Source organism: Oncorhynchus clarkii, chromosome 1 (assembly GCF_045791955.1).
Source record: "Oncorhynchus clarkii lewisi isolate Uvic-CL-2024 chromosome 1, UVic_Ocla_1.0, whole genome shotgun sequence".
NCBI classification, from domain to species: domain Eukaryota; kingdom Metazoa; phylum Chordata; class Actinopteri; order Salmoniformes; family Salmonidae; genus Oncorhynchus; species Oncorhynchus clarkii.
In genome coordinates this window covers 70648730-70668110 of record NC_092147.1, presented here as the reverse complement: position 1 = coordinate 70668110, position 19381 = coordinate 70648730, and the positions used below count along the sequence as shown (strand labels likewise).

Genomic DNA, 19381 nt, shown 5'->3' with positions numbered 1-19381 from the left:
TTCGGTGCACGATTAGGAGGGATCGCTTACTAATTTTACTTTCTCATTGAACATACTACTTTCCGTATGAAATATTATAGTTTATTTACATTTTAGAGTACCTGAGGATTACATAGAAACGTCGTTTGACCTGTTTGGACAAAGTTTAGCGGTAGCTTTTTGGATTCCTTTGTCTGCATGTTGAACGAGTGGATTACTGAAATCGATGATGCCAACTAAACTGACTTTTTGGGATATAAAGAAGGATTTTATCTAACAAAACGACCATTCATGTTGTAGCTGGGACCCTTGGGATTGCAACCAGAGGAAGATCTTCAAAAGTAAGTGATTTATTTAATCGCTATTTGTGATTTTGTGAAGCCTGTGCTGGTTTAAAAACATGTTGATGTGGGGCGCCGGCCTCAGACAATCGCATGCTATGCTTTCGCTGTAAAATCTATTGTGAATCGGACAACGCAGTTAGATTAACAATAATTTAAGCTTTTAAATTATATAAGACACTTGTATGTTCATGAATGTTTAATATTACGATTATTTATTTGATTTGCGCACCCTTCAATTTCTCCGGATGTTGTCGACAGGTGTCCCACTAGCGAGACGCCTATCCCTAAATGAACAACCAGCTCATTCCAATAATCTGGTGACATTTGGTCCTCATAACCTTACAAAAAAATAATTCATATGTGTATGTTTTTTTGTATTCTGTTTGAAAAGGACATGTTTGACTTTCAGAAAAACATATAAGTCAAGCTGTTTAGGTGCATTTTCCAACCTGTTAGGTGCATAATCCTAACAGGGTGGAACCTAACAGGATGGAAATTTGTAACCTAAATTAGCCATAGCTTTGTGAGTGTGCAATATTGAGCTAGAATAATTTTAACTTCTTTATTAAATATATTTTAAGTGGGACATACAGAGCAACAATATGACATACAGACTAACAACATGACAAATGTAAAAATAGATACAACTGAGTGTTTATATTTATTCAGCTATGCACCGTTGTTTTCCCACCAATAGAATTATGACACTTTATGAATGTGGTGTAATTGTAAGAAGAGGATGTTTTCTTAAAGGAGAAGTACAAACTAACAGGGAGGAAAGTGATATCAGGGACACAGAAAATCTTCAACAAGAATAAATACAATAATCATGAAATACATTCTTGAGAGAATTATTTTAACAAAGACTATGAAATAATGAAGAAAGATTTTAAACATTATTTTTGGATTATATTTCTCATGGAAGTTGATGAATAACACCCAGGGACATGGTACAAACGTCTACATCCACTGAAATAAAAGTGCTAAAATGAGTAAAACTTTCTTTGAAGATCCATATTTTTGTGTTTTTAAGGTAAAGGACACCTGACGTTCTATTTAAAGCCTATTGGAAACCACTTTTTTAATATATATACTGAATAAGAAGTGATATTTCCTGAGGACAGAAAAGCCACCACGAAGTAGGAATGATCCAACCAGCCAAGGTACGTTTTACATGCACTTTATCTGTACCATTGTAACTCATTCGATGACTATAGCCAAGGTGTAAAGTGGTTATGAGGTTATCAGTGTATTAAGGATGGTGAATATTCCATAAATAATCATCATATAAACAAGCATATGTTTTAGCATACATTTTGACACATTTTGACCATATCAGCCTTGGTCAGGTTTTCAACAGTTCAACATCATTGAACACACAAGGTCTTGCACAGGGCACTGGTTGCATTATGTCTTTAAAACAGGAAGAGAGTTGAAGATAGTGATGTCTATGTGAATCAGGAAGTAGTCAGTTGACTGGGTGCCTTGATTGCGGACACACCAGTACTCCCACACAAACATAAATACTACCAGAGACGTTCTCTCTCATCCATTCATGGCTCCACATCTCCTCCTTGTCCTGCGCATCCTGTTCTTCCTCACTGGAGTCTCAGGTAAGTGAACGAAGACCTTTAGTTGTTTGATATTATTGGGCTTAGTTCCTCCAAGTCAATCAGTGAAAACATGCTGAAAGTCATAACACTTGTAATGTTCTGTCTACTTTGCCCATAGACATTGTGGTCACATTATGGATTTCAGCATTTTGTGGTCAGGTGATAGATACATGCTGTTTTTAATAATTTATCTTGTGAAACAGTTCAACAGTTGTATATTTCTAGTTGTTGCGTAGCACATGTAAATGAGACTTCAAGTAAAAGAGAAGTAACATATTATTAATAAATAGAAGAGAAAAAGTGATGTGTCTATCAATATCAATTCAAACAAATGTGCAAGTTACATATTTTGCAGAATTGTTTTTTTTCTGGGTTCAATGTACTACAGTAGATGTCAAGAACAATCCAGTCAATTGTTTTACCACAGTTGTCAGACGTTTACATACACTTAGGTTGGAGTCATTAAAACTTGTTTTTCAACCACTCCACAAATATCTTGTTAACAAACTATAGATTTGGCAAGTCGGTTAGGAAAGTATCTATATCCACAATAAAACGAGTCCTATATAAACATAACCTGAACGGACGCTCAGCAAGGAAGAAGCCACTGCTCCAAAAGTGCCATAAAAAAAGCCAGACTACGGTTTGCAACTGCACATGGGGACAAAGATCGTACTTTTTGGAGAAATGTCCTCTGGTCTGATGAAACAAAAATAGAACTGTTTGGCCATAATGACCATCGTTATGTTTGGAGGAAAAAGGGGGAGGCTTGCAAGCCAAAGAATACCATCCCATCCCAACCCTGAAGCCCGGGGGTTTCAGCATCATGTTGTGGGGGTGCTTTGCTGCAGGAGGGACTGGTGACCTTCACAAAATAGATGGCTTCATGAGGAAGGAAAATGATGTGTATATATTGAAGCAAAATCTCAAGACATTAGTCAGGAACTTAAAGCTTGGTCGCAGATGGGTCTTCCAAATGGACAATGACCCCAAGCATACTTCAAAAGTTGTGGCAAAATGGCTTAAGGACAACAGAGTCAAGGTATTGGAGTGGCCATCACAAAGCCCTGACCTCAATCCTATAGAAAATGTGTGGGCAGAACAGAAAAGGCATGTGCGAGCAAGGAGGCCTACAAACCTGACTCAGTTACACCAGCTCTGCCAGGAGAAATGGGACAAAATTCACCCAACTTATTGTGGGAAGCTTGTGGAAGACTACCCAAGTTAAACAATTTAAAGGCAATGCTACCAAATACTAATTGAGTGTATGTAAACTTCTGACCCACTGGGACTGTGATAAATTGAATAAAAGCTGAAATAAATCATTCTTTCAGCTATTATTCTGACATTTCACATTCTTAAAATAAAGTGGTGATCCTAACTGACCTAAAACAGGGAATTTTTACAAGGATTAAATGCCAGGAATTGTGAAAAAGTTTAAATGTATTTGGCTAAGGTGTATGTAAACCTCCGACTTCAACTGTATATTCTAAACATTCCCAAACTTGGGAATCTTTTTTTTATTTTTAAATAGATATTTTAGTTGATTAATTAGAGATTTTCTCCATAGTTTAGTGGTGTAGTAATTTCCATGTCAAAGCTAAATATGACTTTAATTGTTCAAGTGTTGCCTCTGTTCTAATGGATGGACATGGGTGTGTCAACATCAGCAGTTACATGTCTCAGTTAATGTCTGGTGTTACAAACACATGGTGTGACCACAGTTTGCCATTTTTTTTACAGAAGTCACAAATTCAATCATTACAGTAGATCAAGTTGTTTGGCTGATCATCTGATGGGACTTATGAGCAGCTGGGTAAAATAAAATAATCTAAATGTGTTCTCTGTTGTTGTGTCTACAGATACACAGAGTGTGTCCACAGTGAGTCATGTGTCTGTAAAGCAAGGAGGCTCCATCACCATCCCATGTCTCTATAATCAGAAATATAGAAACAATGTGAAATACGGGTGTAGGGGATATAATTGGTTAGGTTGCTCTACTGTAGTACGCACTGACCATCCTAAGACCAGTGGAAAGACCTCAATCTCTGATGACATTAACCAGCTAGTCTTCACTGTGACCATGACAAATCTTAGTCTTAGTGATTCTGATTATTACTGGTGTATTGTGGAGAGGAAGAGCAACGCAGATGATGGGGATAGACTGCAGATATCTGTTACTCCAGGTAAGATCCAAACACTGCTGTGTCCATTAATGCAGAATTAATAGTAGTGCTCAGTAATGTCTCACATGTTAATGTTTCATAACAGTCCTGTTGATGAGTGTGTTACTTTTTCCTCTACAAAGCAGTCATGCATATTTTCACCAAATGAAATCCATAGAGGATATTATATTGGTATATTACATCTCTGCGCACCTCCTGGGTCAGAACAGACAGTGTGTTTGATAGAATCACATGTTTCTGCATCATCATCAAACACACTGTCTGTTCTGTATGCTATAGTCTGTCTATTGTACGTACTATCAGTGACTGACCCAGTGTTTCAACTTATACTTTCTCAGTGTAATATGAATATCAATAATGACTAGATAGTCTCCAATATGTATTGGTGTATTCTTTGTCAGACTCCTCCAATCACAGCCTCTGTCATTGTGATCAGGTACTCCAGAACTCTACGTGGACCAACAACAGATGACTGGAGTTGTAGGAGGGAGTGTCACTGTGCTCTGTTACTATAGTTCACAAGGAAGCACAGGGGGGTGGTGCAGGATGGGAGGCTCTTGTGTGGCTGTGGGACTTTCTAGGGCTTTAGATGGAACATTTGTGAAGTTAGTGCAGGAACAGAGAGAAACCACCAACGGTTATGTCTTAATGGTGAATATGAGTGGATTGATGATGAAGAACACTGGCTGGTACAGGTGCGAAAAGGGAAAACTACACATGCCTGTTCATATCACTGTCAATCAACCAACCACAACGCAGAGCACCACCACAAGTAAGTACAGAGCAATCCCATATAACCAAGTCTGATTCTCTTTTTATTCATCCAGTACTGTTAGAGATTAAGGAACATTGAAAGACCTTTTCTGAAACAAAGTGGAAATCTATTGACCATGCATTCTCTTGAATTTATCCGGTCATTCATGTTAAATATCATTAAGAAAATGGATTCATTGAATTAGATTCAAATGCGTGTCACACATTAGCTAAGGAAGCCTGGCAGTGATTAGTTTCAATCAACATCACAATTACCTGATTTTATTCATTTGAATATTAATGATATACCAGTCAGTTTGGAGCTTATTTATCATTTCTGCCTCTCACAGCAACACAAGCTCCATCCACTCACCAAGCGTCACTAACCAGTGCTGAGTCTAACACTTCTCCGCCCACAGTTTCCCCATCTGTTACAAACAGGGACAATGTTGTAACTAACGAGAACACAGATGAGAAGCCCCAGAGGTCAGTATTCATTCTTCACTATTTCCCTCACTTTTACAGTCATCCAAATAGTTGGTGATAGTGTAAGGGTGTTGGGGATAAGGTTATTATAATAAATACAAACGAATAATGAAGAAACTATTTAGTGATCTTCTGAAATAAAATAATTAACACACCTGCTTAAAAAACTAAAACTATACTGAAATTATTTTATTTAACTCCAAAGCGAACTAAAATATAACATAAATAATTACGATCATGTTCAATTTTAGTTTTGGGGCAAAAATGAAATGGGGTTTTCAATGTTGTTTTATAGCTTCTGAATCTGACGGGTCACATTGAGACTGACTTTCCTTTAAAGGTATACTCAGCGAGATGTTGTTGCCACCAGCAGCACTGCTGATATTGGTTGCATTCCCCTGCTCAGACATTACATGCATCAACCAATGGTAGCGTGCAACGTCATCGACTGTGCAGTCAGACACCAGATCGCTATAACATGTCCGTCATATTCCTCTGCTCAGACGTTGCTGACGACTGCCAGATCTTACAACACCTGGATAGGTATTTTACGTACATGTTATATCACCTGACCACATCATATGGTAAAACAGTCTGGTGCCTGACTGCACAGTCGATGACGTGTCATGAAACTATTGGTGGATAGAGCCTGTAAGTAAGCATTTCACTGTAAGGTCTACCTACACGTGACAAATAAACATGGATTTGATTTGATACATGCAATGTCTGAGCAGGGGAATGCAGCCATGATGTGGTTAACTGATATGTAAAATAACTTTCAAGGTGTTGCAAGCTCTGGCAATAACACAGAGTATCTGCCCATGTGCACGGGTGCTCTTCACACTATTACAACATCATAGCTACTGACCAAAACTACTGAGAAGTTTAGCCTCTCGCTACAATGTTCCTGGTTGTTGTGGCTATTGACACACTACTACTGTTTACTTTGTGCATCTATGTAATCTCACTGAGTCTACCTTTAAACCCAACCTAACCAACGACCTTACCCATCACCTCGTGCGTTACTGTCCCACAGTTGCAAGAAGTGACATCCCATAAACACATAAACGGCTCCTAACCTCCCATGCGTTGGCTACAGCTGAATCTAAGTAATATAAAAAAATGTATGTTAAAGTTAACCTTAAACTAAATAAAACTAGTAAATCAGATCTGAAAACTAACTGAAACTAAACTGAATTTCAAATAAAAATATTAAAACAAATAGAAATAAAAACTAAAATCAAAACACAAAACTATAATAACCTTGGTGGAGACACCTGTGACTAGCAAGGCTGATCAAACCAGAGACCAGTGTCTGGGTTAACAATAATTACTGTAGTTCCCCACATTACAAAACTATCTGTCTGTTTCATTTTCAGATAAAGAAAAATGTATACAAAATGAAACATCTTCCTTAAATGTTCTTGCTTAAGCATTTACCACTTTCCCACGCCTGAAATGATCTATATATTCAATTTGATTGTATTTTATATTCCAGTTTGCTGGAAGTCCTGTTCATTCCTCTGAGCCTGTTGGTGGTGTTGATAGCTGTTACCTTGGTCACATTGAAGATGTTGAGAAAACATAGTAAGTCTTTTTTTAAATTATATTTAAAATTTTCTAATGTTTATGACTAATGTCATTTGCAGAATATTATAAATACAGTGGAGTTCTTGCTTCCACAAATGAAAGGTTTGACATCAAAGATCATTAGTACCAACATCCTCTTTTTTATATTTCAGAGGACAAGAAGTCAAAGGACCAACCACCAAACACCACAGTGGTAAGCTATGATCATGTTATCTTCTCACACATCTGTTCCTTTCACTTCTTGATATTCTAGGGCTCACTCTGGTTAGTAGTTAGTCATAACTAACACTTTATAACCCAATCTCTTACAGTATGTGAATATTAAAATAAACAGTTTAAAGATGACTAAATAAAAAAATAAAAGTTCTGCGCTAAGTGTGCGTATTTAACTACTGGGAAAAAATTAAACTGAAAAAAAATATCTAATTCATGTCAGAATGCATGAGGTACAAAATTCTTCTATGGCTTATTGTAAAAAAACATGGTTTGATGTTAACAAGGTTTGTGTTTCATTATTTCAGCAGTCTTCTGACTCTGAGCAGAACATTACCTACAGTACTGTGAGTCACATCAGAGGATCAACACAACAGGTTAAACCTAACCCTTTTGACCGAATCTCCTCCAACACAACCTAAACCTTCTGCAACCCAACTCAACCCTCCTCAAACCAAGCTAACCCCCTCCAAACCAACCTAAACCATCTGCAACCAAACTTCAGCCCCCCACTTCAAACTCAACCCAAACCAACTCAAAGTGAAAGTCCACAGTGTCAGTCTCTCTCTGAGATGATGTGATCATGTTACTCTCTGTCCTCCATCAAACAGGTCCTGAACCCTGAGAGCCATGGTGACTTGTACAGCACTGTGATCCCTAAGCAGCACAGGACAGCAAAAAAGGTCAACTATGCTCATGTTATCTTCTCACGTATCTGCAGGGGTGGACTTAGTGATTTGGAGGCCCCTGGCAGAGGCCAGTCTGAGGCCTCCCTCTCACTCATCTGTGACTTTCTCTTCTTGATATTGTAGGGTTCTCTTTGGTTGATAGTTAGTCATACCTAACATTTTAAATCAACTCAATCTCGTATTTTTATATACAGCACTGTGATTCCTAAGCAGCAAAGGGTACATTTAAAACTAAATTAACACACAAGCACTGCTGGTCTTGTAGAGTTTTTCTGTCTTGAAAAGCAGAACTTATTGGTTAGCTGTAATGTATTGTAGTGTCATGCCTTTACTATCATTAACTGAAGACTGATAGTTTTTATCAAAGATTCTCTGTAATTAGTTACTATGCAACCAACTGATTAATCACATAAGTAATTAACTATGAAATCGGGGCACCAAGGAAAAATATTCAGATTACAAGTTATAATTTCCTAAAATAACTTTTCAGATATTTTATCTGATCAATTAGTCTTTGAATTAATGAATTATTTACTTTACCTCACGTTAGTCTCATTCCAAACGTCGTAAATTGTTGGTTATCTGCACAAACCCAGTCTTCACTATGAATCATCCATACATCAATTGTCTTAAATCATTTATTTTTTGCTAACTAAGTAATTCACAGAAATGCATAAACAAACAGTAAATATGGTTACATGAAATGATAGAATGTACCCTATTGGGCTGAACCGGCATGGTGGCTTGTTTGACAAAAGGGGAGTGGGGGGTCGACTAAGAAGTCACTACAGAGTTAATAATTATAACAATTGAAATGCTAATCCTTACACATGAACGCTCACTCAGTCGGGAACAATTGCAATCAATATATATATTTACGCTCAGTGTGTCATCTAGATCGCTGGTGAAAAGTTCATTTCTTTTGTAGAATTGTCTGTCTCTCTCCCTCTCTCACTCTCAAGGTTGTGGTTAGAGGGGATTGTTCAGGGTGACATTCGTTATAGAATGGATGTTTTGGTGGTTGTCGTTCTTCGCGTTCAATGATGCCGAATTCCTAGCTGCAGACTAGTAATCAATACCAAAGACTTGTTCTTATTCTGTCGGTATCGACACTCTAAGAGTTTAACCACGTGGTATGGTTGAAAAGATTCAGCAATGGTCTACACCTTTAGCCATCTTGTAATTGAGGTAAGCTTAGTCTGGAGATAATTTCTCGAAGTTGGGTTTTATTCGGAATGGCAGAAAAGGGCTGTCCCAGGATGTCTGACCCTAACTGGACTCAGAGGCGGTCCTCTGATTTAGTTCAAATCAAAAGGGAATTGTATTTTTCTTCATTAAACAGTCCACAATCATATTACACAATTATACAAACAGTATCATACTCACTCATTCATCTTATACAACAATTAGATGTAAACCTCATATCTGAGGCTATTATATAAACAGCGTTATGGTAATGTGGCCACACCGTCTCTCTTAAGTTTCCCAAGTTGTGACAAATGGACTAGTTCGTAGCTGGATTCTTCACCGGTCTTTTACACTTTCTCTGGAACATGAAATTTGTTCGTACCTCAAGTTCTGTGAGGTGGAAGGATTTTCTTTGTCTCCATGAAAAACTACTCTCTATAACTGTGTCCATGAGGTCTTCTCAGGATCTTACGACCTCTGACCACAGCAGCCTAGTTGAAGGAGGCAAGGGGGGGAGGGGGGGGGGGGCAGGGAGAGGGGGATGGTGTTGCTATACTCAAAGAGGCCAACGTCATGACAGTAGAATGTAAAATGGATGTATATGTTTTCTGAATAACTCCTTGTGTAACAGGACCCATTACCTGATGATGCAGTGACATACAGCACCGTGGTCACCAAGAACAAGGTCCAACCAAATGTACAGAATTTAATGATGTTATGTTCCATGTTTAGCAGTGTTCTAGCCACAGCTAGGCTAATAGTTATTATGAACTAATGTGTATACTCTGACTGTTTAAGCATGGTAAATAACACCAGTTAAAATATTAAGAAAATGCAAAGATTGGGCTGACTAACAATTATTATGTGTTTTGTGTTTTCTGAATAACTCTGTGTGTCTGTCTATGAACAGATTCCATTACCTGATGATGCAGTGACATACAGCACTGTGGTCACCAAGAACAAGACCCAACCAAATGTAGGCCTACATAAAAAGCAGATATTCTGTTTTGATGATTTGACTAACTTATTTGTGCCTGTATGTGTCTACTGTGTACTGCATCAATACAGAAGGCGCTGTATATCACCATTATAACTGTGTGTGTGTGACTGTGTGTGTGTGTGTGTTCCTCCTCTCTTACAGGCAGCAGAACCAGATGATGTGGTCTACAGCACAGTGGCCCAACACCAGAGATAGGTCTGTGTAAAGCATAAACATAACATTACTCTTCAGTCATGCAGCATGTTTGCCTTTTCATTTGCTGTCATCCTTTAACTTCGTCTGACAACATGTTGCTATGATAGTGAATCCAGTGGAAAACCACACTGCACACAAATGATGGTTTTAGGTGAGTGACTGAAGGTTCACTTTCTCTCCAGCAGGGAGTAGCAGCAGAGCAGTGACAGCATTAAATCCTTGGTCCCAAAGAACCAGACAATCTTTATGGGGGAAAATACTGGAGCATCTCAGTGTACTAAGGCATCAGAAGAAATGTGTCCAGATTGACAGTAAAACATATAAGGTTATTTTATTTGTCACCCCCTGCCCCAACCCTTTCTCCTTATTATTTTTTATTGTTCACTTTTTCTTTTTAAAGGATGCATCAAAATGTATGTAAGGGGACAGCCGAATAACCCTTTTAGGTTTGATATGGCACATCTTTTTCTAAGAGTGTAGGCTGACTGTCTTAAGTGGAAAGGTAGGCCAAACTTTTGAAAGCACCATGCTCAGATTCCTGATTTAATTATTTGCAAACAGCGACAGTTTTGTTGCAAACAGGACAAACTGATTTGGCATTGGAGAAATATGAAATATTTAAGGCTCTGGTCTGTACATAGGTGTAGGTGAGGATAAATGGGAGACATGTTCAATGCAATCCACTTTGTTTAAATTATTTATTTTGGGTAGAGGGGAGGGTCACTTGTTTTCTTTCTAGGGTTTAGGTCAAATATATTTAGCTGAAGAGCGGGCCATCCAATTTCATTTCAGAGAGGTCCGATTTTCTCCATTTAACCCTTATTATAATTAACGTTCACTCCCTAACCTGTATATATTATAGACTGAACGTCTTGTATTAAATTGTCACAATTATGTCCATGTGGACATTTAACTAATGTGTGTTTCTTCAATAAAAACAGAATAAACCTGAATGTTTTATTTTTATTAAAGAATATTGAGTAAGAGCCTTATGTCAAAACTAGCCTATTGAATGCAATTGTTGCTATCTGCCACTGAGGGGGGAATTATCACCCAAACAAAAGCAGGAAGAGAATAACAGATAATCAATGATGTCTATGAAGTTTACGAAACGGAGTCATTTGATTCGGTGCCTCAGATCTTGACACACAATTGTGCATAAGTACCACAAGACATACAGACTCCAAACCCACAAATGGTTCTTATACATCCCTCTCCCTCCTACGTATCATCTTCTCCAGACTCTCAAGTTAAACTGTTTATATCATTAAGAAGTCGTAGTGTTTTGATTCTCTCTTCTTTATTCAATGCAGTTCTATGTAAGAAAGATCTGAACTACATCACAGTTTTGGGTGGGGAATGAACACTGGCAAAAACACATTGCTTCTGTCGTGAAAAAATACATCAACATTTTATTGAAATCAGAAACAATTTTATTTGGTTTCTTTAATAAATAAATCTCTTAAACTTAAAAAATGTATATATATATATATTTTATATTGTTGGTAAAATGTCTTTACATTGTTGAGTTGCTTTAATTACAACCTAAATGGGTGTCATGTTTTGTTGTCTGCAGGAAGTCATGATGTGAGTGGTGCTTGTGAAGACAGGAGGATCCATTACAGAGCTGTAGAGATATAGAAATCATGTGAAATACTGGTGTAAAGGATATCGTTGGAACAGATGCTGTTATGTAGTCCTCAATAACCACTCTAAGAGCAGGGATAAGACCAGAATCACTTATGATATCAATCAGGGAACCTTCACTGTGACCATGGCTGACCGGGAGCCAGGGGACTATGGGTATTACTGTTGTGATGTGGCGGATAAAATGACAGTTTACAGGATACAAATGTCCTTATCATTCACTCCAGGTAAGATGCAGACACTGTTTGCATCTGTTCTTCATTTTCCATTGACTATCCTGTTGTTGAGTATCCAGCCTAATGTTGCCCCATTGTACATTTTTCGACGACAATACTTTTATGGTGGATATTTCCAAGTCATGTTAATCTGTTTGATGAATAAGCTAGACCATACATTGTCCAGATCTTAATCTCTCTCAGTGTTGTTTACTTTGTGTGTAGATAATACAGAACTTTACCTGGACCAACAACAGTTGACTGGAGTTGAAGGAGGGTGTGTCACTGTCCATTGCTACTGTTACACCCATGGCCCGAACATGGTTTGGTGCCTTGTGTTTGGGGTATCCTGAGACTTTGGATGGCACATCATTAACATTACAGCCAATCAATGGTCAATCCAGCGGTTATGTTTTGATGTTGACCCTTATTAAGTGGACTGAAGATGAAAAACACTGACTGGTACTGGTGTGCAATGGGAGACCTACAGATGCCTGTTCATATCAATTAAGGAATAAGGCATGAGGGGGTGTGGTATATTGCCAACATACTACTGCTAAGGGCTATTCTTATGTACGACGCAGCGGAGAGTGCCTAAACACAGACCGCAGCCATGCTATATTGGTCATATACCACAAACTCACGAGGTGCCTTATTGCTATTTTAAAACTGGTTAACAATGTAATTAGAAAAGTAAAATAAATGTTTTACTGTTCAGCCAATCAGCATTCATAATTTCAATCAACCAATCAAAACACAGAGTACCACTACCACCACAAGTAAACACAACAGTGTTATGTAATTAAGTATCATCTTGCTTGGGTTTCATGTGCACCAATCAGATTTTCGAATTGAGTCTTGCTATACAGCTAGATCTGAAGTTGCTTTATTTGCTGAGCAAATGTTATTGTAATTGAAACATGCTGTTGATGACGGCTTGTTTTTCATACACTGCAGTTCAGGCTGTCTTTCTGGTATGCCAGCTATTTAATGTGTCTTCAAACACTCAGCAACCCTCTGCCACTCCAAATTCTGAGCCTGCTGTCAGGAATGACAACCCTTCTGTTCCTGTAGCAACACAACCCTGGGAGCTAAAGGGGACGTAGACGACAACCACCATAGGTCAAGCCGCTCTCAGATCCATCTCTTAATCATTAATCCCAAACAAATTATATTAAATAGAAATAAAACAACATTTTGATTTCATTTTCAGATGCAATATTTAGAAAAAAACATCATTTGAAAAGGGTATACTAGTAGCCTATCCATTTGTGACAGCAGCATATAACAAATGATCCAGCCTGGTCTAATAGACTGTATGAACCAACGTAAATATACATCTGGGACAGTCAAATTAGTATGACATCTTACTTTTGGTATGGTTACATAAGACAGATGGTTACTTAAGGTAAAAGCAAAAGTAGGGTGGTTGGTCGGGGTTTTACTCACAACCCAAAGGTTGTGAGTACACATCACATCACGGAGAACTTTAGCTAATTAGCAACTTTTCAACTACTTACTACTTTTTAGCTACTTTGCAACTACTTAGCATGTTAGCGAACCCTTCCCCTAACACTAACCTTAATAATTTTAGCTAAACCTTTCCCTAACCTTAACCCATTAACCAAACTCCTAAACTTAACCCTAACCCCTAACCCTAACCAACGTTAGCCATTTAGCTAATGCAAGGCACCTAGCTAGAATTTGTAGCATATTAGATGTTTTGCAAATTCTTAAAATATAATACAAATTGTAATTCATAACGTATAATACAAAATGGGTGATGGACATCCACAAATGAATACATACCATACGAAACGTAACATATCATACAAAATGGATTGTCTCGGATTACATACAGAATAATATGAAATGCTTTGAGACCAGTTTCGATTAGTCTAGTAATAATCTATTTAGCTGTCTTTTTCTATACAACATATCATGAAATGTAAGCTTGCTGTTTGTCCTCCATCAGTTCCAGAGACCTGAAAGATTGCTCCTGCCTCTGAGCATGGTGGTGGTGATGACAGTTGGTGCCTTTATTGCAGGGAAGATGTTTAGAAAGTACAATAAGTATTTATTCTATTATTTTTAAACAATAGTATATATTTGACTAAGTTGAGTTACAGTTGAATGACTCCTGCACACATTATTATGATAATACTCATCATAGATCATATTTTGTACAGCATCATTCAGCACTGAGGAGACTGGTGTGTTTTTTTAGCAATGTGAAACCCCAGGGAGACAGTAATACAAATGTAATACAAATGACAAGTGTTTTTGAAGTGAGACAAAGTTTAAGGGGCACTATTAGAACAGATTCAGGACTGTGCTACTGTAATTAATGTCATTGATGCCCCTCTCTTTCTTTCAGAGCACAATAAGGTCAATGCCCAACCAATGAACACCTCAGTGGTAGTTAACTCTCATGTTATCCTTCATTTTTGATGCATGCTTTTCTCATCCTTATCCCTCTCTGACTCGAAGGTGCTGTCTTTGGGTGATAATCCAAATCTGTTAACCAATAATAGATACACGCAGTTAAATGCTTGATTGAGAACAGGATGCAGGATTGCGCAGGATTTTAATCATACAGTAATTAGTATTTAGGCCATTAACTGTAAGTATGTATGCCTATTTTTATGAAACTGACTGGATGCCAGAAATATGTGCAATACGGAATAAGTATACATACTGTGGAGAAATGTGTGCATGTTATCTTTCTTTCTCTTACTGTGTGCTTTGACTGTGGTATTGTCACACTGGAAATAACTTGGGGAGGTTGAGGCAATTGGTGTCATTTCTTGGTCAATTGTTGTTCCTTTGTGGTCTAAGACAGTGTGTTGCTTTTTGCCAGAGAGACGTTGTATATTGATGCTGTCAAAATGTATTAAAATAACATCTGTGTATATTCTAATTGAAATTGTGGATTATATTGATTGTTGAATATTTTGGTCTTTACTATTTTATTAAACCTGTCTTTTTTTGTGTTGACCTGCAGGAGTCATTTCCTGAAGTTGATGATGTAACATACATACTGTGGTCACCAACTAAGAGCAGAACCCTACAAAAAGTACAGACCAAGGTAGCACGCACCATGTGCTGATATCTGTTTTGATAGCTGATGTTTAATATGTGTTTTAAACCTGACACATATTTTGTCAGTGTAAGCATATTTACAACAGTGTAATAACAATTATAACCGTGTTACTACTAAACATGAATGACTAATTAGACTAATATGTTTCCAACCTGTATATTCCATCAAAACATACATCAGTCTTCACCTCTACCTGTCTATGTGTTTCTTCTATCAGGCAGCAGATCCAGGTGATAATGTGGTCTACAGCTCACGAGCCCTATACCAGAGAGAGGTTTCTGTTGGCTACTAGTGGGTTACTGAAGGTTCATTTTCTCACCAGCAGGATAGGCTTTTTTGGGGGTTTCCATTTCTGAGAAATTCTTACAAAGTAAAAGCACTGTCTGCAACCATATCTGTCCTGTTTGTTCCCACAAAATCTCATGAGATGAGATGAATGGAGGTAGCCTATAAACCATCCTAAACATGATCATTCCTCTGAGATTGAAAATGATAACAATAGTCAGAATGAAGATCCTTCCACAAGAAACAGCCATTCTACAAGAAACAGCCACTACAAGAAACAGCCATTAGTATGTAAAGTATTTTATTGTAAAAGATTACAATTCTACATTTGAGGGTATCAATCTGTTGAATACATAGTGGTATGAGTGCAGACGAGTTTATGAATAAATCCTTAATAATAATTGTAACCTATACACTAGGAGTCAGGAATCATGTGCAGAAAGTGAGTTTAATAATAAAACAAAGGCAGATTAACAAAACAGGAGAAGCGTCCTGAACAAAACCAATACTGCCTGCTGACTGAGGCTACTGAGGGCTGAATAAAGGGAGAGTAATCAAGGTAGTGATGAGGTCCAGGTGTGCGTAACGATGGGGAGCAGGTGTGCGTAATGATGGTTGCCAGACTGGTGGTTAGTAGACCGGCGACATCGAGCGCTGGAGCAGGGGAGTAGGCGTTATAAGTAATGAGCTGATTAACTGTGTTCTCATTAAACTTGTTTGAGAGATTTTAAGGAAAGACATGCTTATCTAACATTAAAAGCATTAAACGATGCCATCTCTTTCTCTCCAAGCCAAGCTACACAGGTAAAACTTGTGAAAATGTTTCCTTGAAGATTAGTCTCTCATCCTTTCTACTAGGCAAAGTGTCCAAATTAATTACATGGACATCATTTCAGCAATAGATGACACATGGATTTGACAAGGCATGTTTCCGAGGCATGTTCATTGTGACAATAGCACAATTGTAATACTTACAGGTAACTGCCAAAATAAAGGAAACACCAACATAAAGTGTCTTAATAGGGCATTGAGCACCACGAGCCAGAACAGCTTCGATGCGCGTTGGCATAGATTCTACAAGTGCAAGGAACGCTATTGGGGGATACGACACAATGTTTCCATGAGAAATTCCATAATTTGGTGTATTGTTGATGGTGGCGGAAAACGCTGTCACAGGTGCTTTTCCAGAATCTCCCATAAGTGTTCAATTGGATTGAGATCTGGTGAATGAGACACTGGACGACTCTGACTTAGAATACGTGGACAACTACAAATACTTAGGTGTCTGGTTAGACTGTAAACTCTCCTTCCAGACCCATATCAAACATCTCCAATCCAAAGTTAAATCTAGAATTGGCTTCCTATTTCGCAACAAAGCATCATTCACTCATGCTGCCAAACATACCCTTGTAAAACTGACCATCCTACCAATCCTCGACTTTGGCGATGTCATTTACAAAATAGCCTCCAATACCCTACTCAACAAATTGGATGCAGTCTATCACAGTGCAATCCGTTTTGTCACCAAAGCCCCATATACTACCCACCATTGCGACCTGTACGCTCTCGTTGGCTGGCCCTCGCTTCATACTCGTCGCCAAACCCACTGGCTCCATGTCATCTACAAGACCCTGCTAGGTAAAGTCCCCCCTTATCTCAGCTCGCTGGTCACCATAGCATCTCCCACCTGTAGCACACGCTCCAGCAGGTATATCTCTCTAGTCACCCCCAAAACCAATTCTTTCTTTGGCTGCCTCTCCTTCCAGTTCTCTGCTGCCAATGACTGGAACGAACTACAAAAATCTCTGAAACTGGAAACACTTATCTCCCTCACTAGCTTTAAGCACCAACTGTCAGAGCAGCTCACAGATTACTGCACCTGTACATAGCCCACCTATAATTTAGCCCAATCAACTACCTCTTTCCCAACTGTATTTAATTTATTTATTTATTTTGCTCCTTTGCACCCCATTATTTTTATTTCTACTTTGCACATTCTTCCATTGCAAAACTACCATTCCAGTGTTTTACTTGCTATATTGTATTTACTTTGCCACCATGGCCTTTTTTGCCTTTACCTCCCTTCTCACCTCATTTGCTTACATTGTATATAGACTTGTTTATACTGTATTATTTATTGACTGTATGTTTGTTTTACTCCATGTGTAACTCTGTGTCGTTGTATCTGTCGAACTGCTTTGCTTTATCTTGGCCAGGTCGCAATTGTAAATGAGAACTTGTTCTCAATTTGCCTACCTGGTTAAATAAAGGTGAAATACATTTTTTTTTTTAAAACACACACACACACACACACACACACACACACACACACACACACACACACACACACACACACACACACACACACACTTTAAACCCCTATGCTCCTTTAAGACCCCTCTTTCAAAGTCACTTAGCTCTCTTCTTCTAGCTATACTTGCCAAAATAATGGGCAACTAGGCATGTGTATACATGACCCTAAGCCTGGTGGGATATTCATTGCTTAATTAACTCAGGAACCACATCTGTGTGGAACCTCCTGCTTTCATTAAACTTTGTATCCCTCATTTACTCGTGTCTCCTTTACTTTGGCAGTTACCAGTATCTGTTTTTATATCTCAACCATAAAGCTTTCTTAGAAAACATCCTACAGGCAAAGCTGCAGGAAATTGGGGTGCTGAGGGTGCTGCAGCACCCCCTGAAAAAAACCCCAATATATATACATATATATATATATATATATACATATACAGTGGGGCAAAAAAGTATTTAGTCAGCCAACAATTGTGCAAGTTCTCCCACTTAAAAAGATGAGAGAGGCCTGTAATTTTCATCATAGGTACACTTCAACTATGACAGACAAAATGAGAAAAAATCCAGAAAATCACATTGTAGGATTTTTTATGAATTTATTTGCAAATTATGGTGGAAAATAAGTATTGCACTGTTGTTTTCCCACCAATAGAATTATGACACTTTATGAATGTGGTGTAATTGTAAGAAGAGGATGTTTTCTTAAAGGAGAAGTACAAACTAACAGGGAGGAAAGTGATATCAGGGACACAGAAATTCTAAAATAAGAATAACTAAAATAATCATGAAAAAAACATTCTTGACGAGAGAATTTAACAGACAATAAAATAATGACTTAAATTAGGGCTTATTTTTCTCATGGAAGTTGATGAATAACACCCAGGGACATGGTACAAACATCTACATCCAAAGTGTTAAAATGCGAAAAACTTTCTTTCAAGATCCATATTTTTGTGTTTTTAAGGTAAAGGACACCTGACTTTCTATTTAAAGCCTTTGGGAAACCAAATTGTAAACAATTTAATACTGAATAAGAAGTGATATTTCCTGAGGACAGAAAAAGCACAGCAATGTAGGAATGACCCAACCTGCAAAGTGACATTTAACGTATACTGTACCTGTACCATTGTAACTCATTCGATGACTATAGCCATTGTGTAAAGGGTTGAAACAAGTAGTATGCCATATTTATGAAGATATTTCTGCGAGAATATGAATCAGCAATACTTAAAGATTCTTCTAAGCAGCAACGCCAGTGAAGGCTCCATTTGCACCTCATTACTATCAGACAGGAACAGACCAACACAGGTCTCAGGAGTTAATACACAAGATTATCAGTGTATTGAGGATGGGGAATAAACTACAAATAATCATCATATAAACAAACATGCTGTATGTATTAGCAGACAATTTACAACATTTTGACCATTTCAGCCTTGGTCAGGTTTTCAACTGTTCAACATCAGTGAACACACAAGGTCTTGCACAGGGCACTGGTTGCATTATGTCTTTAAAACAGGAAGAGTTAAAGAAGTGATGTCTATGTGGATCAGGAAGTAGTCAGTTGCCTGGGTGCCTTGAT

The 19381-nt window shown here is 38.0% G+C and overlaps 1 protein-coding gene across 3 annotated transcripts; it reads left to right on the top strand.

Annotated features, from left to right (window-relative positions):
• The first annotated feature begins 1797 nt into the window (after nucleotides 1–1797).
• Nucleotides 1798–11189, top strand: LOC139417219 (polymeric immunoglobulin receptor-like). Of its 3 annotated transcripts, none has more exons than XM_071166467.1 (12): nucleotides 1798–1936; nucleotides 3799–4122; nucleotides 4559–4894; nucleotides 5295–5361; nucleotides 6860–6948; nucleotides 7104–7144; nucleotides 7473–7541; nucleotides 7776–7847; nucleotides 9673–9726; nucleotides 9952–10017; nucleotides 10183–10236; nucleotides 10419–11186. In XM_071166467.1, the coding sequence occupies exons 1-11, from the start codon at nucleotides 1879–1881 to the stop codon at nucleotides 10234–10236; spliced, it is 1230 nt and encodes a 409-aa protein (XP_071022568.1). In that variant the 5' UTR covers nucleotides 1798–1878; the 3' UTR covers nucleotides 10419–11186. The 3 variants fall into 3 exon arrangements, with proteins under 3 accessions (XP_071022568.1, XP_071022583.1, XP_071022575.1); XM_071166482.1 differs by having other exon boundaries at nucleotides 1830–1936; nucleotides 7473–7511; nucleotides 9673–9738; nucleotides 10422–11189; XM_071166474.1 differs by having other exon boundaries at nucleotides 1830–1936; nucleotides 7473–7511; nucleotides 9673–9738.
• The last annotated feature ends 8192 nt before the right edge of the window (nucleotides 11190–19381 follow it).